Here is a 24,506-nt window from a genome sequence, read left to right as displayed (position 1 = left end):
CATCTCTTAAAGGGTCGAAAGGGTGTTGAAAGTTTGTAAAGTTGCAAACAAACTTGAAACTTCGTAAAAAGGTATTTCATCAAAAGAGAAGAAAACTAATTTCAGAGTTTTTGATAATTCATCCCCATGGTGGTGAAAAAGGGGTTGAAGATTTGTATAGAGGTCAAACATTCATTTGAGTGCGGGACTTTAATCGTTGTAAACTTTGTATATAGGCATATTATTAAAATACAAGAAAAGTAATTTCAGCGTTTGTAAAAATTCATCCCCTAAAATGGTTAAAAAGGGGTTGAAAGTTTGTATAGGGTTCAAATTTTATTTAAAGCTAGGAACTTCAAACTTCGTAAATAGGTAGTTAAGTAGTAGGTTTTATTAAATAGAGGACATGAAAATCTTCTGGTTGAGAGGGATTATATCGAGAACAATTTTATTCAGTTAGGGGCTTGAAGCTTCGTAGGTTGTGAAAGACAAGTATCATGCGTTGTAATATTAATAATTAACAAATGATTAACCGTCTTACTGCGATCTTTTGCTGCATAATGTTCTAAGCTAATGTAGAATATATAACCACCAATATACAAATCCACGCGTACGAAGTCGCGGGCAACAGCTAGTCTATATATATAAATGCAAGTGTCCTGACTGACTGACTGACTGACTGACTGACTGACTGATTCATCAACGCAGAGCCGAAACTACAAAAGCTAGAAAGTTGAAATTTGGACACGAGGTTGCATTTGTAAAGTGTACAAGAGATAAGAAGCGATTTTGAAAAATTCAACCCCTAAGGGGGTTAAAAAGGGGATGAAAGGTTGTATGGGGTTCAAGTTTTAGTTTAAGCTAGGAATTTGAAACTTTGTGAAAATGTATTATATTAAAAAACAAGAAAACTAATTTCAGCGTTTTCGAAAATTCATCCCCCAAGGTGGTGAAAAAGGGGTTGAAAGTTTGTATGGAGATCAAATATTTTTGTGAGTGTGGAACTTGAAACTTTGTATATGGGTATATTATTATAAGACAGGAAAAGTAATTTCAGCGTTTTTAAAAATTCATCCCCTAACAGGGTTAAAAAGGGGTTGAAAGTTTGAATCCATTACAAATGCGTTGAAACTTCTTAGAAAGGCATAATAGCCGATTACAAAACAAAGTAATTGCGACGTTTTAGGAAATTCAACCCCTAAGGGGGTAAAAAAGGGGATGAAACTTTGTCTTGGGGTGCAAATTTTATTTTAAGCTAGGACCTTGAAACTTTGCGAAAAGGTATTAAATTAAAAAACAAGAAAACTAATTTCAGCGTTTTTAAAAATTCATCCCCCGAGGTGGTGAGAAAGGGGTTGAAAGTTTGTACGGAGATCAAATATTATTGAGGGTGCGGGACTTGAGTCTTTGTATAAAGCCATATTATTCGAACTCAAGAAAAGTAATTTCAGCGTTTTTAAAAATTAATCCCTTAAAAGGGTTAAAAGGGGATGAAAGGTTGTATGGGGTTCAAGATTTATTTTAAACTAGGAATTTGAAACTTTGTGAAAATATATTATATAAAAAAATAAGAAAACTAATTTCAGCGTTTTCGAAAATTCATCCCCCAAGGTGGTGAAAAAGGGGTTGAATGTTTGTATGGAGATCAAATATTTTTGTGAGTGTGGGACTTGAATCTTTGTATAAAGTCGTATTATTAGAACTCAAGAAAAATAATTTCAGCGTTTTTAAAAATTCACCCACCAAGGTGGTGAAAAAGGGGTTGAAAGTTTGTATGGAGATCAAATATTTTTGAACGTGCGGGACTTGAATCTTTGTATAAAGCCGTATTATTAGAACTCAAGAAAAATAATTTCAGCGTTTTTAAAAATTCATCCCCTAAGGTGGTTAAAAAGGGGTTGAAAGTTTGTATGGAGATCAAATATTTTTAAAAGTGCGGGACTTGAATCTTTGTATAAAGCCATATTATTAGAACTGAAGAAAAATAATTTCAGCGTTTTTAAAAATTCATCCCTCAAGGTGGTGAAAAAGGGGTTGAAAGTTTGTATGGAGATCAAATGTTTTTAAGAGTGCGGGACTTGAATCTCTGTATAAAGTCTTATTATTAGAATTCAAGAAAAATAATTACAGCATTTTTAAAAATTCATCCCCCAAGGTGGTGAAAAAGGGGTTGAAAGTTTGTATGCAGATCAAATATTTTTGAGAGTGCGGGACTTGAATCTTGGTATAAAGCCATATTATTAGAACTTAAGAAAAGTAATTTCAGCGTTTTTTTTAAATTCGTCCCTTTAAGGGTTAAAGTTAAAAAGGGGTTGAAAGATTGTTTAAATTTTATTTTAAGCTAGGAACTTCAAGCTTCGTAAATAGGTAGTTACGTAGTAGGTTTTATTAAATAGTGGACTTGAAAATCTTCTGGGGGTTGAGAGGGATTACTTATTATCGAGAACAATTTTATTCAGTTTGGGGCTTGAAACTTCGTAGCCAGGTTGTGAAAGACAAATCTAATAATTAAGTTGTATAATACTTAACAAATGATTAACCGTCCCTACTGCTATCTTTTGCTGCATAATGTTCTAAGCTAATGTAGAATATATAACCACCAATATACAAATCCACGCGTACGAAGTCGCGGGCAACAGCTAGTATAATATAATTACCATCAGGCGATGAATCTGCTCGTTTGCCTCCTATATCATAAAAACCGGCCAATGGCATGTCGGGCCATGCTGTGTAGTTACCCTTCCGTCAAAATAGACTTTGCAATAATTCAAAAACGGCTTAACCGATCAGGTTCGCTATAGTTTTCCTTGAAAGCCTTTACTAAGTTTTAGTTTCACGATGTTTTTGTAAAGTTAGGTACCCATGTGTTTTATAGTACCTACCTACGAACGAAATGCACGATATTAATTTGAATGACATCAGTTAGATATCAGTGTACCTACGTTCGAATTGGCTGTTAGGTATGTAAAGTAATTCATAAGGCAGATTTTTCTATACGATACCTAGACGTGCGTGTTCCCTCCACCTTGACCTCGCGACGACGTGGTGCGTAGTTGGGTTTGGTCTTGCCGTGTTTTCATTGATGTTTGTTTACATTTGACTAATGAGATTTCATGACAATCATGATAGACCATGACAAATTTGACGATTATTTATTTCTTAAAATTGGGTACGCATTGCATGTTTCTGTTTCATTAATACTAATAGGTATCTGGTCTGGATATAAAGAATGCTTTATTTAAAACAAATATGTTTTCTGTGTGATTGAAAAAGACTGGAAATTATACAATACAATACAAATACTCTTTATTGCACACCTCATTACAGAAAACAATACAGATAATACAGGAAGAAGAGGTTAAACAACAGGTGGTCTTATCGCTAAAAAGCGATCTCTTTTATTTTTATTTTATTTTTATTTCAATAAAACTTAGGTACCTACCTAAAATTCTTAGAATAGAATAGAATAGAATAGAATAGAATAGAATAGAATAAAATGTATTCAGGACGCTTATACAACATTTTACAAAAACATGTCACAAAAAAGGTTTAAAACGTTGCTGAAAAGGTTTACACTCAGCTTGGTGTCAAGGTATCCTAAGAGTACCTTGACGCGGGTCTTCCGTGGAAACCCTTCCAAAAAAAAAACGAAAGTTCATATATCTAACTAAACCTATAAGAGATATAATAATATATTTGTATTATGTGAGATCAGCCACTAAATATAATATATGTATTAATATAAAATCTAATAGTAATTAGTCACATTTGCACAACATTACCTTTATTAAGCTCTGGACAAACTATCACACTCGTTGAGAACAACAAAAACATTTTTTTTACTTTAAAGAGGACAACAATAATATACTTAAAAGATACATCAGTATCGGCACTTAATTTTATAACATTTTTTGCAAATTCAGGATGTGCTTTTTGTACTTAATTTTAAATGTATAGACAGATACTTAACCTATGCTAAACGTTTTTAGCCTCATGTAAGCCCTTTATTATAAACTATAGCGACCCGCCCCGGCGTCGCACGGGTTAACAACTTAAATACATATACCTTCCTCTTGAATCACTCTATCTATTAAAAAAAAACAAATCAAAATCCGTTGCGTAGTTTAAAAGATCTAAGCATACAGACAGACAGACAGACAGCGGGAAGCGACTTTATTCTATACTACATATGTAGTGATGATGTAGTGATGGTATCGAAATCGATAGTTGTTTCCGAATGACTTATTCACAAATAAACATATCATTACGCTTCAAATTCTCAACTTAATATAGTATGTACTACCTAACACTAATTCTATTCCAGCCTAGAATTATTATGCTGATCCATTTTATTACTAAAAGTTGAATGATGTATATGATGCTTCACCGAAAAGCTCAGTAACAGCTAACCCATTTGTATTTACATTTCTTACCTAGAACGTAGAATAATTTATCAAAATGTATCGCCCGAACGTTTGTAAATAAAGTAAGATTTACAACCTCATTGCCGAGATGTCAAGCGAGATGTAGAGCTAACGAGAAAAAACGGTTTCGTATTTTGTCACAACCTTTTGAATATTGTAGCTCGTAGCCAAGGCCAAATTGTGGTATTTTCAAATTAATAATTTAAACTAGAAATACCTAATACTTATGGCAATGAGAATTTGAAAGAAATTACACTATATTCTCTTTGCTTATGGTTTCGCTTTTTGGTAGGTAGGTATTTTTGATTCCATCTTCTATTAAGCGATATTTAATAAATAAGATAAGTGTAACGTGTTGGGTCTGCAAAACAAAAAATACCTCGCCGCCAAAAAGCCGAATTATGAATCTGATTACTAAAAATGTCTGCATTTTACATGACCTCAACAAATGTTTTGTAATTTGGTAAATTAAATTGGCACACAAGACGCAAAAAAAAACCACAGGCTGAAAACTATTGAAGCAATGTAAATAAACACTTAACAATGGTTCTTTAACGATGTACTTAACCCATCTCAAAGTCAAGGGCATTTATGCCGTACCTACTTAGTACTTATACAAATATTACAATCTATAGAAATTTGTTTGAAGTGATTAAACAGCTATGTCAATATTTTAGTCGGTCTTTGGGGCCATTGTGGAAGTTGCAATCATATTTTTATAATATTATTTTATTTGTGAAAAACATGATTTATCTATAAAGTGTTGATTTTGTTATCCATGCATTTTGTTATTTATAAAATAAATAAGATTTTGATTAAGATTGAGTTTTGCTTTTCGTAAAACTATTTAAACTTTGTAGTGAATTTTCCTTGCTCTATCTATCATTATATTCTCCAACAAACTATTATTCAAAAACAGCCATGCACTGCATACCGTTAACATAATTTATGGAGATATTTACCTAAACTCAGTTTATTTGTTGTTTTGAAAATAAACGGCAAGTCTATTTAGATATATTATCGCGTTTAAAGATAAAAGAGAGTAATTTAGGTTTAATATTTTTATCTCAACGAGATGCGCCTTGACCCATTTTGAGTTCAAACAAAGTTTCTAAATATTTATAGACCGCGAATGTATGTTTATTCGGTAATAAATAAGAGTCATTTGGAAGCTGAACATATATGCTCGTTTTCAAAATACGTCATGTTTATTTTCCCTCGTCTTCTTCTTACCCAAGATTTGTTTAAAGCACCTAACCTAGGTACTTATAGGAACTCAAATAAACCTTAATTGTAAATCACACTATCTACGTCAATAGGTAAGTATATAATTTGGTTTTAGGTCGCATTTCTGCGTTCTTGTTTTTTGAGAAAAGCACTAAATGCACTAGCCGTTTACACCTCAATAGTAATATACTTAGTAACCTACTCTATTCCAAATAGAGATTTATCTCTACGGTTCGTGTTCAAAAGTATGTTCGACGGTCTAATACTTATCTTTCTACACGTGGTAGATACGTTTGGCACATTGTTTGATTAAATGTAACAGGTATGATCTAAAAAGTAGGCGTATCCTCTGTGACGCGAGTACAGTAGGTAACGGGAAATCTACGTATGTCAAACACATTGTGTACCTGTGTGTACTACTTACTGGAAACACGTTTTCTTCTTACATCAGACTTTAAAAACATAACATAAATAAATTATTATGACGCCACTAAAACACTACCTACGCTATTTTTAACACTCTATGAACCGTGAAATTTGCAAGTAAACTCGCAAGAAAAAGAACAACTAAATATTTACAGAAGCATATTCAAAGATTACGTAGTTTTTACGTAAGACACCAATAAATTATTCATTAAAAGATGCATGAGTCAGTATTAAAATGTTTCTCAAAGGCTGTGATTCAACGAGTTATTGTCACGTAGGAATAGGAACAGAATCTGTTCAAATACTTCAAATGTGAGTACTTCATATTTCATATCAGGGGAACGTGATGAAACAGACAATTAGGTAATGTTTTGTTATTGTTTCAACACTACATAAGGGGTTTGTTAGGAGAAACACGTTCACTGCAAAAAGGGCTACTCAAAGAAACGACAGTTTAATCACTGAGATAAGAAAAAATCTTAGGCAAACATTGTCTGTGAGAGGTTTTTGCGATAAGACTGTCAATAGTAGATGTTACTGTCTGTGTGTGTTATGTGTGTCTACTAGAGTCTGTGCGGAAAGAGAAGAGTCGTGGAATGTATGGGGCCCAATACATTCCACGACTCTTCTCTTTCCGAACAGACTCTATCGTAGATACCGTTAATTGTACATTTTGTAAACCTTTACTGCAACGAAAATTCGATTGATACTTTTTAATTTAATTTGGAATGTACTGTTGTTTTTTGTATCGGTAAAACTAATAAGTTATTGAAAAAAAAATCATTTTTTATATAAGCGTTTATCGCTGACTGTAGGTATTTGTCTTTCCGCAGGCAACTAATATACCTACTCATCGAGGCAATTCTAACAACCGCAAACACAATTAGTATGCGTAGTTTCATCACAGAGTTCCAATAGCCACTTCCTGTCTCCATCATCAGATCAGCTCCATGTCATCATAATATTGCATTGTCATCCAATTTACGGACGTATGCAAATATTCAGCTCAATCGGAAATCGGGAAGTCGGTCAAATTTAGCTTCAAAGATTTAACCCACACTAACTAACTTACTACAGGGCAAGTTAAATAAAAGCTTGAAACATCGTTTGAAAACAAAACCGTGACATTTTTGTAGCTTTTAGTTTACAGTACCTATATACCTAAACATTTAGAAAATACGCCGTAGTGTACACAACCCTTTAGGCCTTTTCTCATTGCAATGTTCATTCCACAACATGTGATTTCCGATTAATAAAGATAGGCCTTCAGTCTTGAGACTCACTTAGTAAATTTCCACAATAAATAAAGAAGAAAAACTGATTGCCAATAGTAGTTGTTGATTGGAATCGATCAACAACTAATTATATATAATGTTCATTGAACATGTTTGTCAGTGCATTATTATCGTAAGAAAAACACGACCTTTGACATTTGACACTGTCTTCCCTCCCGCGAGCAATGATAAAATGAAATACCTACTTTCTTAATTACATACATATCTACGTAGCTAAAGATATGTAGGGGAGATGTGAAATGATCCCCCCTCTTATCTGAGCAACTACTGATGCCATCTATCTAAGTATGCATTAAACGTCTTCCCCGTGACCCCGCCAGTTGCCTCTTAAAGTGTCATGGCGGTATGAGCACGTAGCGTGATTTTATTAGAAAATAATTAAAACATATACGTCTAATCTACGGTAGCCTATTTTCCGAATTCCATTACTTTTAGCATGTTGCGTTTTATTCAAATTATGTTTCACTGTCGGATCTTAATGATGTTTATCTATACTATAAGGATGTTTATACTGAAGCAAGTTGAATTTGAAAGTTATATTTTTGTCGATTATTAAAATTTGGTGTTTGAGGTCAAATGATCCCATTTCGTAGGCGTAAAATGATCCCTGGAATCATTTTACCCCCTAAGTAATTTACTATGAGCATTTCCTGTACAGGCCATAACATATCATGTCGCGAATTTATGTGCGCAAAGCCACTTACTTCCGAAAATCAACCTTAGGAAGAAATGCTAAGGGCTCTTAATGCGATTAAATTATGGATTGCCTTTTAAAATAGCAAGCAAAATCTGTGCCCTCTAAAAAGAAGGCCAAAATAGAAAAAAAAATAGCACTCATCTTCTGAAAATAAAGAAACGCTGGAATCGACTGACTTAAATGATTAAGACGAAGAAATCTTAATATTACAAAGGAATCATCTGTGATTATTTTAACTCTACCCTAGGGATCGTTTTATACATACCTATGTATAAAATGATCCTTTACTAAACCTTTAGAAAACATAACATAATTATTTAAATATATAAAGAACACGAGAAATAAGTATGCAGTTACTTAGTTAAGTAAATGGACTATTCATAAATACCTAAATCTTGTGTTTTGTCTCCAACTGTGAACACAGGAAAGTTTCTCCCTTAAGGGGATCATTATATCCACATCTCCCCTAAAGCTGGTTAAAAATGTATTAAGTAGTAAATATTTACGTTTTTAAATTCTATAGGGAGTAGGGAATAGATGCCGATTGCCACGGTTTTATTTTTTTGATTGAAAAATCTGGCGAAGACTGTCTCCGCAGACACATCAGCTGTGCCTAATGCTCGCCATACAGACACATCACATAACTGACTTAGACACATTACCTATCCGACACACATGTGAACTTAATATAGATAGCTAATGCTAGCTAGTGCTTCCAGGTATCAACCGGACCCTAGATTACACGCTTAGTGCGTCCTTTCTTCCGACCCAACGAACCTTCAAAGGGCTGTAACTATGGTACGAGTCCTAATACCTTTAGCAAAGCTTATATAAATGTGCCATGAAATGTAAATTCGCATAATTATGTATTCGGCATCGGCATATCGTACTACTAAAGTTTACTAAACTTATGGACGCATTTTTTACGCCAAGTAGGTACAGTCAGCAACAAAAGTAGCGGATTTAAACAACGCGCCAAAGGTATTCTGAAACAGCTTAACAAAAAGTGATGGTTCTGTAATGTAGAACAATAAAATGAACACCGCAAAAGGTAATAAGTACTTTTCAACGAGACTTTTAGAGATTTATCTAAGGTAAACGTACTCGTGCTCGACATACCTACTAATGCCCAATAGACCACCCTACTGTCACCTCTATTGACAATAACTTAAGTTTCAAGATGACATGTACCTACTGAGACCGCGTCGAGCACCAGTACGTTTACCTTATATTTGGAAAAGTTATCCGGAATATCAGATACTTTTGACGCGTTGTTTCATCCGCAACTATCGACGCTGACTGTACCTACTATAGTGCTGGTAACCAAGTTTCTGACGGTCCGAGATCAAGCTGACCTTGGTTGGAGCGTAACACCATGTCAACCTCACATTTTCATAGGAATTTGAATAAAATCGGAACGTAAATAAAACACGTATTGTACAAATAAGTAAGTATAATAAATGTAAAAGTATTAAGTACAGCGAGCTACCAAATTGCATGAATACTTTAAGAAATATTTTATCCACAAAGTGTCCATACAGAGCTACCGCAAAAACCGAATTTCGCGAATTACGGGAATTTTTCGCTGCGACTCTAATTACGCCAACATTAGAGTAAAAGAGAAAGATCCCCGCAATTTGCGAAATTGGCCGCCATCAACGGCGCGCGCCCAACGCCGAAGACTTGGCGCGTTGGATCTTCTTCAGCAGAATCTGTAATGGAAATCACTACATAGTATAAAACAAGTCTGTAGTATGTATGCTTAGATCTTGAAAACTACGCAACGGATTTTGATGCGGTTGTTGATGTGATAACGTCTTATAAATCGATGAACACCGGTAGCATGCACGAAAGTGTCACGTTGTGGACAAATCTCCATGGTAACGTTGTGGACAGATCTCCATGGCAACGTTACGGGCACATTGTGAATGACGATGATAATTCAATTCAATTCATAAATAAAAGTATGGCATTTATCATCAATGTTTACTTATGACGTTATCACGCAAAATTATCGTCCGTAAACCGAGTTTACAGACAACCATATTTTTTTAATAGATAGAGTGATTCAAGAGGAAGGTTTATGTATAATTTGTTAACCCGTGCGAAGCCGGGGCGAGTCGCTAGTATCATATATAATATAACCTAACTAACTAAACACAATCTTGTTTATGATAACAACGCCTGCCATTTTTTATTAGCAATAAATAAAATAAATTCGATGCTAAGAAGAAATTACTAGGCGTCACTATTTAATAACAGGGGCTAGCCAAGATGACATTGACAAACGCCAAACGAAAGAAAAAATGTATGGGGATGATAGATCTGTTAGATGCTACGAAATATCACGTGAGGTGACTATTGCCACCACTGACTTAATATAAAAGAAATAGACACACAAAGCAGAACAAAAACGTCAAGAAATGTGGATCCCAAATGACGTTTCGCACCATTTGCAATGATGATAAAAACGCTTACGTAAATTTTGAGTCGAGATAAATGTTTCGTACAGAAAAGAGCTTAATGTCGTAAGCATTAAGTGTCAAATTTGCAAACATAAGTACCAACACTGTTAAAAAATTTAGTCCGATGGCACTAAACGTAACGTATTTACGTCAAACAACGTCAAACGAGAATAATTAACGAATGGAGTCACTTTGGTACACTTTAATATGTATTACTGTACAGGAAAACCAATTGAAGTAATAAATAAAACAAATTTAATTTAATCGGGAGCTCAAATAAAATTAATTCGTGGTTCAAATTCAAACAAATTAAATTTTTAATTCGTAAGTATACGTCTTTAAATACTAATTTCCTTGAAATAAATTCTACTTATTAAATAACTGTGTATTTAAGATCTACATTTACTCATAGCGCAGGTGCACGGGGACATTTAGATACTGATTGGATTTTTTTTATAGTCTACCTATACTTTATAAAAAAAATCCTGTGGTTGTCACTGTGTTCCGACATGTTTAGCATTTACAGTTAGTCGATATAAGCCCTTATTGGTGGTGTATATGTCGGAAACAGGGAAATGGGCCGAACACACAAGTGCCGTTTTGCCTTGTTTAAAACTGCATCACCCCTATCTCTTGCTATAATTAAATAGCAGTCCACTTTGCACGTCGCATAGGTTTTCTTGGAAATCTTGAATTTAAACATAATATTATTTCTTATGAATTCCATATAAAAATATAAAAAAATATTGACCTCACATCGACTCATTAGATTTTTGTTCCTTAACATCCCTTCTTTGGTACTAACAAATTAATTTATTCAAAACCATAAAATTACCACCAGATTACATAAATTATGTAATGCTATCCAAAGAACTAACCGAAAGAAATACATTCCATCCTTTTTCCTTGTTTTATCATTGTTATTTTTACATATTTTAACGACACATTTCGTAATTGTTGACAACTTCACATTTGAGCGTTTCAAACAAGACTAAACGAAAAAGTAATGCATGATCTGTTTTGACATCACTTTTGTGGGGCCATTTTTGGCGGCTGATTGGGTATCCAGTTCTTTATACTATATCAATGATTGCCACACATTATTTAAGTTTAGATTGTTATTTTCTATCACTGATTCAACTGATCATCTTGGCTACTACGTAGTACCTACAGTAGCCATCAGATATATCGGACCGCCAAAGGTGTTAACAATATCTGAACAAGCATTCTAACGCTTTGACAATTGAGGCGTGCTCAGATATTTGTGAGCACCTTGGCCGCTCTGATATATCTGATGGCGACTGTAGAGAATTATGCTAAAATTTCACTTAGGAAATCCGTTAGAATGTAGCTTCGGGAATGCTTAACAAAATAAACTCTATTCTCATGGTCTATATTATATAGATATTGTAAGGTCGTCCGCTAGCTGGCGCGATTGCTTGCGACGGATTTTACCACAATTTGACCTATAATGGGTAATGAATATTTGTCAAAACAAACTCTATTCACTACCCAACGACGTGTCTGGTGCCTGCTGAACCGCTTCAGAACTGACGTGGCCAACTCCGCATACCACAGGAACAAATGGGGATTGTGTGAGTCGGCGGCATGCGGATGTGGAAAACCGGAACAAACAATCCGTCACATGGTGCTAGAATGCCCCAACACCAAATTCGGTGGCAACATTGAAGAGCTCAAGGCCTTGACTGGGAAAGCCGTGGATTATTTTAAGAACTCTAGCTTTAAATTTTAAATTTATAACGCAGTGACATGTATAGATATGCCATACGATAAATAAATAATAATTACCAAATATGGAACGAAGTATGACGGGAACACGCAGACTAGACAAAATGAGAAATGAAGACCTGAGACAAAAAACAAAAGTGACCGACATACTCACTAAAATAGACCAGCAGAAGTGGAGATGGACTGGCCACATGTTGAGAGACAAGCAGGAAAAATGGAGTAAGATCGTAACGGATTGGTACCCAAGAGGTTACACACGGAGTCAGAAGAAACCTCGAACAAGATGGGAGGATGAACTCAATCTCACAGCGGGCCCGAAATGGAGAAGAGTGGCCCACGACAGACCCCAATGGAAAGAGCTTAGAGACATACTCTAACTCAGAACAAAAGGGCTTAATAGATAGATAGATAGAATTACCAAATTGTCATGGTTGATTTTCTTTTGCATCTGCTTCCGCTGCACAGCCGCAGGGGGCAATGGTCTCCTCGGGGGCTCGGCTGCAGGTATGGAAGACTTGGTCCTGTTTCTAGCCGTCATTATTTTGTTTAGTAGGATGTGGTTGTGGCGCTCAATCTCGCGGAGTCGATCGTTGGAGAAAGACATGTTCACCCGCCGGGTGGTTGGGTAGAATTGTGAGCTGTAATGGTAAGGGGGTAGGGTTTAGTTTACATTGTACACGCTCCGTGATTGTGATGCCATTTAGGGTTCTAGCTAAATTCAATTTAGCTGCTCTAATCAACTTTTGCTGCTGACTATACCAATAGTCAGCAGCAAAAGTTGATAAGTGGGTCAGGTGTTCAAAATGATCTTGACGCGACTTTATTGGTAAGAGAATAACAGCGTGTCAAGGTAATTATGAACACCTCGTCCGTTTAGCAACTTCTGCTGCTGACTGTACCTTCTAAAGCAAATGGGTAACAAGATGTTAAAATTATCATTATTTGAAATTGCAGGGCCAAACTTGAAATGCTATAACTTTTGTACGTCCATCCAAGTAAAATATAATCACTGTACATAATTTTATCTTCTTTATGCATATTTTTTTATAATTTGTTGAATCAATATATCAAAGTAAAAACTAGTCTAGACTTGTTAGCAGTGATTATGAAAGTAACTACAGTAAGTACCCAGTTATTATCCTTATTTAAATATAATTTTATGTTAATTAAATTGATGTCAAAAAACAAACAGACCAAGCGAGATATATTATTATTATTTCAACTTAACAAAGACTTTTATCACATTTTTTTAAATGAATCCTTTTCGCCTATCACTTGATTGTTTTATAGAAAGAGACATATCACACTGCCCTAGGCATTCGCAGTTTTAGGGATAAGCCCTTTCCACACTTACCCAGTACTAGTAGATCGACCAGACACTGTAGCCGGCGGCTTACTAGACATGGAGGACCGGCTATTAGTGAGCTTCATCGCCAACTCATTACTATTACTGCTCTTCGGAGACACCGGCTCCAAGTTCAACTCTTCATCACTCTTATCCTCCTCAAACTCATCCGAGTAACCATCCGCTTCATTCTCATTAGCCTCGTCTCCGGAAGATTCATATACACATGTCTCGATACAAATGTTAGATGGCTGCTTGTCCGGGATACAACCCATCTCCGAGAAATCCTTCGTCAACTCATCTACCTCGTTGTTGTTTTCTTCCGTGAACTTCTGTTTGGATTTGATCATTTTAGAATCACCCGACGAATACTCTGTGTCTACAAAGTTTTTGTTTTTCTCCATCTGTGCTGTTCTAGGAAGCGTGCAAATACTGGCCAGTGGCTAAAAAAGAAAAAATACTAAATACAGTTTTAAAAATAAAGGTACCTAAAGCTTAGCTTGTTGACTACATACTTTTATTTACATATAAGTGATTTTTACATAGTAATTCACCATTTGTTTGCATATTCTTTAGACTGATTTGTGAGGCCTACATTAACTGTAAATACATCGTAAATACGTAGATAGTACAAGAAGAAAGAAGTGCTACTTACTTAATACTGATTGCATAAAGTTACTGCACCAACTATAAAAACTAGCCACTGTAGGTATAAGTACTAAGTTTATTCTAAAAAACAACTGGATACAAATATACGAGTGTAGGAACTAGAGAAGCATAAAACATTATCAGTTAAATAGTACAAAAGAGTGGAATACGTCGAAATGTGACAACTAATTAACTTGACACAATATTTTTGTTTTAAGAAGCTTACAGGTCTAATTTTTGGCTATTAACTGCCAGACAGTATGACGCTATCGTATATTTGGTCCCCAGCTCAGATTTACAGAATTACTACAATTAATATCTTATAAAATGTTTGTAGTCAAAAAATCAATAATTGCACTTGACAACAAGCAAACAAAAATCGCGCCTCGCGCCGTTTCTTTGGAATGAAATGACAACTACTGAAACGTTCCGTTACACGTTATTGTTTATTACAAAATTGCACTTTCAGCTTCACTTCTAGAAATGGTTGTCGATCTAGTTCCTGGAACTTTATTACTTTTGGTAGGTAGCTAATTATAATTATGGAATCACTTCTAACAGTTCTAACATCAATTTAGAACAAAAGTTGCAATTATATGCAATACATGAATTGGAAAAAGACCGGTAGTTGGTCGTGAAAAAACGCTCCTGAATGCTTTTGACATTGACATTTCACACAAAAGAAAAGGTCGTACAGATTCTGTTCTACAATAATGATTTTTTGATAATATCCTTTGAGATTAGTTAGAAGTTTATAATTTAGTTATAGAAATGGTTACTATAATAAAGAACCAATTATTGAAACATCTCTCAAGGTACGTACATGTTTATTTGACTGTTAAAACAAGCTAAACATCGTTGATAATAATTGAATTAAAATGTATCAGTGATAGGAATGCTGTAGTTTCATGCTGTTGTTTATGAAAATGTCTTAAGAGCTTTACTGTTCTATTTTAAGCTCTGTAATAGATAAAACTAGCCTATTATTCGGTAGACTTAACAGTTCTTATACCTGTGTAGGTGTGTTGAGTATAGGTGTTGTGGGGAAACCCATAGTCTGCCAGTCTTAAAATAATAACAACTAGTCATGATACTTGAAAAACAACATCATAGTAAGTATTATATTAAGACTCAGAAATAGCGGCTATAATTTCATAATAACATATACTTACTCATCTTTACATTGCAATTTCTTTTGTTGATTTTATGTTACACAATTTTGATTGGATTTTAAGGGTTTCTAATAAGACATTTTTTTAATTTTGTGCGTGATTTTCAATTTACTAATGAAATTTCTCATACTTAAGCCTTCCAGGTGATTTGAAGAAAATGTTAATAAATATTTTCATTTTGTATAAAACCACAACCACCTTGTGCATCATATTATACTACATGTACTACAATTATAAATCATTCATGTTATGCATCATACAACAATGCAACTTCAATTTATAAAATAAGAGCATAACATGAATCAACCAATTATGTTCAAGGCACGTAACCTTGACTGAGCACACATGAGTCTCAGTGCAAAATGTACTTCAAAGTAATTCTTATCTTATTGACACAGTATAATGCCGCTTTTGGAACGGCATGTTTTTGATTTTTTTATAAAGTGCAGACTGCAAAATTGTTTACAAGAAAATACCTTGAATGTTAGCCAAGTTTTTTTCATAATTGTTGAAATATTTAAACTGATTATGAATTATTCACAATGCAGACTAAATTGAATTAAAGTTGTCCAGGCTTTTTTTGATAATATGTTAATTTTTTTACAACTGAGATGTTAACCCAATTTTAATAAATTTTGTGTATGTGCTAATACACAATACAATTATATGTTAAGTTTTATTGTTATTAATTTTCTGTTTTTGTTTAATACTATAGCTGAAGTAATCACTTTAACGATAACAATACGTGGTTTAGATAACATTATGACTGAATGTGTTAAAAATTAAAATCAAATGTTTTTTTTTCTACAGGTTTACAAAGAATCTATCACCCGAGCAGATATCCCTATCAGCACTCCGAGGCTCCGGAGAGCTGCAAGACCTGACCCTCGACGAGGATCTGCTGACAGACTTGCTGGAGTTGCCAGGATGGCTCCGACTGACATCAGCATCCTGCAACAAAGCTACCTTCCGGATACAATGGACGAAGCTAAAGACGGTGCCTATTGTGTTGGTGAGTCATACAGTTGTAATATTCCACAGTGAAATGTTTTTTGCGAGATTATGAAAATTTTTTTTTTTACAATTTTTTATTTAATTTGCTAGGTATGTGTGTCTGGTATATGACGCTTTTCTGATAAAGCTAAGATGTCAATATTATAGCTCCTATATCTACGCGTTACGTCTCCGACAAAGTAGACCTTTTTGTGTTTTTTTTTCAAATTCAGGAAAATTTGGATTCCCGAATTTTTGATACCACTGATATTATGAGAATTCAAATTTGGTAAACCTAGATATGATGATCACATAAGTACCCTTCTGATCTGAACCGATCGAAACCTATCAAATTTAGCCAGCTATCGTCTAGTCTAATAATAAAACGTCTTTATTACTTCTCATCCTAGCATTTTATGATCTGGAAAACTTTATAGTATTGGTCCTAAGACAATGCCTTGAGTGACGCTAACAATCACTATTCAGACCACGTTTCTAGCTCGACGTGACGTGCTGACGTAATAGCGACTTTGCCTCGTGATTATAAAGTTTAAATCTCTTTAACACTTGGCCAAAGCTTGATTATAGTTGCAAGTATGATTATCAGATTATCACACAGTAAAAATATTTAGTTTGTTAGGTGTTGAAAAATCACTCTTAAGTTTGAACGTTGTTTGTGTAGTTTTAAATCAAATTAATTTATGTTTTATCAGATTCAGTTAAATGAATAATTCATTTTATATTAAACTAGCGACCCGCCCCGGCTTCGCACGGGTTAACAAATTATACATAAACCTTCTTCTTGAATCACTCTATACACTCTAAGCATACATAGGGACAGACAGACAGCGGGAAGCGACTTTGTTTTATTTATACTATGTAGTGATTTCAATAGTAGTATATTGATAAGTATACATTAGTCACAAATTTTAAACATATAAAACAGTCACAGACAGGTTACGCACCTCTACACATTGCAATTTCAAACATGTAGGTGATCTTCAAAAGTGGTAGAATTCCACTAAGCCGCGCCTTGGCATCCTTAGCTGTAAGTTTATGCATGTGACTCAAATACGGCGGTCTTCATATTGAATGCGAATTTTGCACGTTCCTCCGATGTGCGAGCGAGAAATCGCTGTATACGCGCAATAGCGTTGTCACGCTCATACACCGGAGCGACGTGCGATTTCGCATCAGTGTGATAACCACGTAAGAAACGATTTCTGGAATTTCAATCCCTAAGAGGTTGAAAATGGGGTAGATTTTTTTTATTCATTTTAATTTATATTCATTACAATAGTGTATCAAATTTATGACCGTGACTAATTATTAGTGTATGCCGTTCATTATATGTAGATTAGGAGTTATCTTTAAACGAAAACGTGTCAAACGTGTTGAAATAATTATATATACAAATACATATGTATGTGTTTTGCAGTTATTAACATAACAATATGGTATTGTCTACAAGTTACATAATTACCTATTCGAAAATGATTTTTACGATATTTTTCGTGTTCTTCGCCATTTTAAAACATTCAGTGACGAAAACCCGACTATCGGGTATTTTATGATTTCGTTCCCAGGCCGGAAAACCCGATAGTCGGGATCGTGGTACACCTTTATATAAATATTTTTTTGTGGCCTGGCGAGGATGTTTTTGTTTGGCTGGTTGGCAAGAGAGAAGATTGGAGGGTCTGAGTTTGAACCGGGACTATATATTCCGTACACTATTTATTCGTATTCAAATTACTTGTGGAGGCGCGCGAGTATTTTTAGAATAGTTATCTACATCAAGATACTAAACTATGTATGATAATTATTCATCTGATAACGGTCCAGTGAACCGTTAAAGGTTGGCTATATTTAGGTAGGGCTTCGTCCTTTGAAAACGTAGCTTGGTCTTGACACCCGGTAGGCGTAGTTAGGTGGCAATGGCGTCTAGGAATTTGATACCTTTGTCACTTCGTACGTGGAACTTAGTTTTACGGGGCATTTTCCGCAAGTCGACAACCATTGTGGCTGTTTTGCGAGAAAAACGAGGTAGCTCTACTCTAGCCACCCCAGCTCCTCCATGAAACCTAGCAGTATCTTCAGGTTGCTAACTGCCTCCTTCAGTGTGCACGGAGTCCCTAGGTATTGGTTCCTGTGTACTTCTACCTGTTTACAGTGTAGGAGAATATGTTGTGTGGAACTTATGTACCACGTGTAAATTATTATAACTCGCTCCGCGATTGTTATGCCATTTAGGGTCCTAGCCAAATTGGTTGTACAATACTTGCGTTATGGAATGCCCAATTTAGCTAGAACCCTATATTTAGGGGTATTGTTTAGCTATTGCTCAACAATCAAAAAATGAATACGAAATATCAAATATCATTTGGATTGGACTACTGAAAACTGGACGTATGTGTAGTTTTTGGTATGATATTAAAATTTTGAGATTATTTATACTTCGGCTTCTCATGTCTGCCGTGCTAACAACATATACGCAGTAATCGCAGTGGTCTCAAGCCATTCTAAATTTAAGAATAAAAGAATTTTGCAAAAGATCTAAATTTTTAAAACACCATTGCAATTAATAGGTATGAGGGCTGACGTCATACCATCATCCATATTGTTTACTAACAATTCGTAAACTATACGGTCCACCGATAGGTACCTATAGTCCTCAAACTCTCTCTAGCCGTACAGAAATGTATGCCTCTACTCATAAAAGCCATTAGCCTCGATAGAACAAATACAAACCAATATACTGCATTAATATTGCGTTGATAAACTTTGGCGTGCACCTTACAAAAGGGCCTACTAACACATTTTACAAACAATTATAAGTCCTTTTAAAATTGAACATGCCCAGTTCGTCGATATCTAGATATTATTATGTTAATGATGTTACATAGTTCGTTGTGGTAATTAAGTGCAAAGTTTTAATTTAATTATAACAAATGTGTTACATAAAAAAGTTAGTTATTTAGTAGCTTGTGGTAAATGAAGTAGGTACCTAAAATGTTAATAAATCCGAACCCTAATATATTCCATAAAACGCTGTAATAGAATCATAAATTCATTCCGTCCCGTGCGGCTAATTCTATGCAAACTCGGCTTAAAATAAACATTGAATGCTAATGCTAACCATGTTACCGCTTGTTTGCACTAGAGCTGTGAGTGCTATGATTATACGAGCGATGTTGTGTTATATTACCTGCATATACATGAATGCCAAATGTATTATCATGAATTCATGAAACCTTCCCTCTTTACCCCTCGAGTGTGAATTATCTTTCTGTAGGTACAGTTATTCTTACTGGGTATAAAAAAAACCTAAAGGTAAAACATTTGACCCAGATCGCCGTCAACGGGCATAGAGTCCAGAAAGCTAGCCGTATTTCCCGCTGAATGGCGATACTTATTCGCCATGCGAAACACCGGCCAGCCCTCTGGTCGCCAGAAGCTTCTAGTAGGCGTACCGACAAATATTTATACAGCCGACGCGCATGCACTTGTGTATAGTTGATTTTTATAAACTTAAATAGAAGTCGTAAACGAAAGAAAAATTACTAGACTAAGACCTACAGTAACGTGTAATTAGTTTTATCAATAAAATATGAATATGATAGTAGCACCAACTAAATCAGGGTTTTCGTGAGGTTTTTCACAGTTCACACGACACCCGAGAAATCGAGAAGGAACACAGGAATAAATTCCTGGTTGCCCAACAACCTATCGAAAATCGAAATGTAGTAATTTATTTAAGAAAAAACTGCGGCGTCCTGGTGAGCCGTAGTCAGTAAAGAGGGGCGCCGTGAGGCAATTCTCGTCACCATGTACCTATCTATTTCGAATAGCCTAATTAGGTTAGGGCGCCTAGATTAAATTTGAAAATTATTGGGAACGGGAAACGGACTGAAAAATATTGGGAACCCCTGCTTTATGTAATTCTCTACCAGTAATAACCCGAATATACCTTTAATAGGTACGAGTATGTGTCAGTATGTGACCGGGCTTTGACCCACCCCTGATTTCCCCGGGGCCCTATTAGCGCATCATAATTTATATAACTCTGGATTCATTATTTGATGAGAAATTAACCTGAAGTTATTTCGTTCTCAACTTGCGCGCTTTGGCTTCTGGAGGGTGGTTATAATTTAATCAAATATACAAATGTACTTCCGTTACTATACGAGTGAATGAATCTAATAATCAAATGTAGTTCCTAATGCGCTAAGCTACGCTAAAATAATGTAGATAATCACTTTTTAGGGTTCCGTACCTCAAAAGGAAAAATGCTAATAGGATCACTCGTCTGTCTGTCCATCCGTCTGTCACAGCCTATTTTCTCCGAAACTACTGGACAAATTAAGTTGAAATTTGGTACACATATGTAAGTTTGTGACCCAAAGATGGACGTGTAACGTAGCGGTGAAAGTGTAATTTTAAACGTCAAACTTCTATGAAATTATAAGTTATGACGTATAAATAACACTCGCACTGGGTGTGCTATCAAAATCGTTGCAGACTTATCTTGGTCTAATTCTAGTACCCTTGGCGGTTACACTCTAATTTCTCACCCGTCCCTTTTTTATTTATTAACAGAGTTAGAAAAAGACGGGTAGTCTATCTCGCCGCGAGATACTGTCGCGCCAATCACGTGCTAAGGGTGCTGATAGAGATAATAAAATGTGTTCGGACTGCTCAGTCCTCTACCTAATCTGCTCTATCGAACTGTAATTTTAGTATAAAATTGTTTTTTTTTTGCAGAAACTAGATGAGGTCCGGATAGCCTTAGAAGTATGTACGGAACCCAGAGTAGTGAACCCCGGCGCTGCGGGTGCTATGCCCGCCGCCGGCAAATACAGCTACATTCATAAGGTACGTACCTACGACCACATAATTATGGACTCTGTAATACGCCTGGTGGCAGTTTCTCTAAAGCTTGTAACTTGTAAGACAAGTGGAAGTCCCTTTCTAACAAAAGCTGTCAAATAGTGACATCCGCTTGTATTACAAGTTACAAGCTTTTGAGAAACGGGCCCCAGGTGGCTTACAAAAACGACAATCGTGCATCGACAAATACTAAACGCTTGTACGAGACGCTACGAAAAGTCACGTGACTGTTTCCATACTCCGTTTGTGAGGACTATAACTTTCACAATGAAATAATAGTATTTTATGCAACCGTTGTTTAAGAGAGGTCAAAAAAGGCGAGTGGCGTGAGTAACAATTTGAGGCGAAGCCGAAAATTGTTAATAAAGACGCCACGAGTATTTTTTGACTCAGTTAAACAACGTTGCATACAATACTTTTTCTACGATCAAGCACTTACTTTGAAATAAAATTGTAAATTTAACAAATATTTTTAATTCAAGAAGTAGCAAAAATGGAGGGTACGGGCGGGAAAAGAACGATTGAAATAAAAAAAAACATGTCTATGGTTCACTCGTCTGTAAGAGATGACATTTAAAATAAGGTTGGCAACACTGTATTTCATTCAATATTTTTTAAGTGGTCGTTACACGAAGTATCGTAAAATCGCCAAAAAGATACTGCGTGTATGCACAAATTATTTTTTGGGGAATAGACTAAAGACTTGTCTTGACAACTATAAGGTAGGGTTTTAAAGGTGTGTGCACGACCCTTTAAATGACAAATAAAAGTACGGGAGTAGAAAAACTATTAAAACGGATTATACCGCGTATATGGGCGGGGAATGGGAGAGGACCGAGCTGCCAAGAGGGTGTACCTGGGAAGACCGACTGGGGAGACAGTGTGGAAGCGGATCTGCATCAGCTTCAAGTTCAAGTTCAAGTTCTTTATTGTATGTAAGAATCAGGTTACATTGCAGGTGGAATATAACAATTACATATTTAGTTACACCGAAACTTTACCTTTTCAGGTGTACATACATTTACAGTATACATATTTAGTTACACATTAGGAACACTCATGATAAACTTAAATAATCATTTATGCAGTAAAAACATTTTTCTACTAGCCACATTTTTGTATTTGCTTTGAAATGCTCAAGATCCATGTCTTTAAAACGATCAGGTAATTTGTTGTAAATTGTGATACACATAATATAGGCGTTTTTTGCCGTGAGTGACAAGTTAACATATGGCCTAGGTAACCTGTGTCTGTATTTAGGTCGCCGATAATTGGCAGGAAACGGCGCAGGATCGGGAAAAATGGTGTTCTCTCGTTTCGGATGCCAAGATCCTCTTTGGGTCGCTGAGCCGTAATAGTTAGTTAGTTATATCGCGTATATTGAATTTATACTACATCCCACACCACATACACCATTTGGGATGTAGTATAAATTCAATGTAGGTACGCGATATAATCCGTTTTAATAGTTTTATTTCATCAGTAACTATCTCGGTAACCGAAGACAATATTAGCACAATGAATTAAAAGAAACGTGATCTGTTTGTTTTTCTGTATATTTCTTACCTTATACTTAATTGTAAAAGTACATTGTAATGTTTGTTCCGTAGGTTATAGACGGAATCTCAGTGGTTGTGAATCAAGTGCAAATAGACTTCGCGTGTGACGCGTTCACGAGCAACGTGCAGGTAAGGCTGTTACAAGTATAGTACCTACAGTCAGCAGCAAAAGTTGCTAAGCGGGCGAGGTGTTCAAAATGATCTTGGCGCGACTTTATTGTTAAGAGAATAAGAGCGTGTCAAGGTAATTTTTGACACCTCGCCCGCTGAGCAACTTCTGCTGCTGACTGTACCTTCTACTCATCAAAATACACTCTTTGTCCAGTTAACAGCATAAGCAGTAAAGCGGGCGAGGTGTGCGAAATGAACTGTACACAAGTTTAATTGGTATTATTCATCTTTCTTGTCGAAGTAAGAAGTAAGTAGTAAGAAGCGGTGCTGACAGCCCTGACCGTCGCGTCCCTCAGGTCATATTCCGTTCCTCAAAGGTTGTGAAGATAATTTTGACCACCTCGCCCGGTTATTTACATCTGCTGTTGCCGTTGCGCGACTGTCCTGATTTTATTGTTCGTCCAATGTGCACCAAAATATTACAATATTCACTCTCTTTCTCATTAGAGTGACTATTAGTAAAACTTCTTAAAAATATTAGCAAAATATACGAAATTTCACGAGACTTATATCGACCGGGATATGAACCCAGATGTGATATGGATCCGGGATGTGATATAAGTCTAGTGAAACTATCCGTGAATCATTCATAACTGTTATACGCAATTTACTGTAGGTACATATATATGTCGAGGTTCGGAAGTAGCTACTTGCTGGCTGAGGATTCGTTTTAAACGGACGACCTTGGGAGTCCGTTTAATTTAATCCGAAGCCAGCAAGTAGCCTTCCAGCCGAGTCATATATAGTGCTTTTCTCAAAAATGGTGCAAGAAATAAAAATTATTTACCGGAGCAACGGTCTAATTATCACAGAAAAAAGTAAAACCATTGAAAACATTTGCTTTGCCGCCTTTAAAAAAAAAGAAGTGTATTTTTCTGCTGAAAATACGCCAACCTATTTGAGACACCTAAATATACTTGGTCAACCAGATCTTGACAGTAGAAAAAGGCGGCAAATTTGAAAAATGAAGGCACGAAGGGTTATCGTCCCATAGAAAATTTGAATTTCGCGCCTTTTTTTACTGACAAGATTTGGTTGACCAGCTATAGTCGCGGTACCAACATTATAATAATAAGTGCTGATCATCTGTTTGGCTGTTTAATGGGCCTATGCCTTCATTTGATATGGCCATTTAAAGTTTTAAAAAGTTTGGAACTCGTTAAATAATGGAATTTGTATGCAACATTGCAGTCCCGAAATCAAGACTGCAATGTTTTTAACTTTTTAATTTTTTGAATGACCATAAACTACGCACTTCGCGACCTATTAGGGTTCCGTAGCCAAATGGCAAAAAACGGAACCCTTATAGATTCGTCATGTCTGTCTGTCTGTCCGTCTGTCCGTCTGTCCGTCTGTCCGTCTGTCTGTCCGTCCGTATGTCACAGCCACTTTTCTCCGAAACTATAAGAACTATACTGTTGAAACTTGGTAAGTAGATGTATTCTGTGAACCGCATTAAGATTTTTACA

At 35.6% G+C, this 24,506-nt stretch overlaps 4 protein-coding genes across 5 annotated transcripts in view; 2 read left to right on the top strand and 2 right to left on the bottom strand.

The window, feature by feature from the left end:
• The window catches only part of LOC134654661 (zinc finger BED domain-containing protein 4-like), a 1,082,235-nt gene that overhangs the window by 114,393 nt on the left and 943,336 nt on the right, over positions 1-24,506 (bottom strand). The window lies entirely within an intron of this gene.
• The window catches only part of LOC134654657 (uncharacterized), a 186,332-nt gene that overhangs the window by 25,676 nt on the left and 136,150 nt on the right, over positions 1-24,506 (top strand). The window lies entirely within an intron of this gene.
• LOC134654899 (uncharacterized) lies at positions 9,697-14,582 on the bottom strand. 2 transcript variants are annotated; one of them, XM_063510359.1, is made up of 4 exons: positions 14,482-14,582; positions 13,617-14,050; positions 12,681-12,900; positions 9,697-9,760 (listed from the first exon to the last, which is right to left on the bottom strand). In XM_063510359.1, the coding sequence occupies exons 2-4, from the start codon at positions 14,009-14,011 to the stop codon at positions 9,704-9,706; spliced, it is 672 nt and encodes a 223-aa protein (XP_063366429.1). In that variant the 5' UTR covers positions 14,012-14,050; positions 14,482-14,582; the 3' UTR covers positions 9,697-9,703. The 2 variants fall into 2 exon arrangements, with proteins under 2 accessions (XP_063366429.1, XP_063366428.1); XM_063510358.1 differs by lacking the exon at positions 14,482-14,582 and adding an exon at positions 14,263-14,468.
• The window catches only part of LOC134654475 (uncharacterized), a 75,428-nt gene continuing 65,788 nt past the window's right edge, over positions 14,867-24,506 (top strand). The window contains exons 1-4 of the mRNA XM_063509915.1: positions 14,867-15,070; positions 16,238-16,439; positions 21,182-21,292; positions 22,918-22,995. Coding sequence (XP_063365985.1) covers positions 15,027-15,070; positions 16,238-16,439; positions 21,182-21,292; positions 22,918-22,995 — 435 coding nt within the window. The 5' untranslated portion in view covers positions 14,867-15,026. The remainder of the gene's footprint in view (positions 15,071-16,237; positions 16,440-21,181; positions 21,293-22,917; positions 22,996-24,506) is intronic.

Source organism: Cydia amplana, chromosome 15, assembly GCF_948474715.1.
Source record: "Cydia amplana chromosome 15, ilCydAmpl1.1, whole genome shotgun sequence".
Lineage (NCBI taxonomy): Eukaryota > Metazoa > Arthropoda > Insecta > Lepidoptera > Tortricidae > Cydia > Cydia amplana.
Note: the sequence above shows the minus strand (reverse complement) of the source record. Positions and strands in the feature narration are given on the sequence as shown.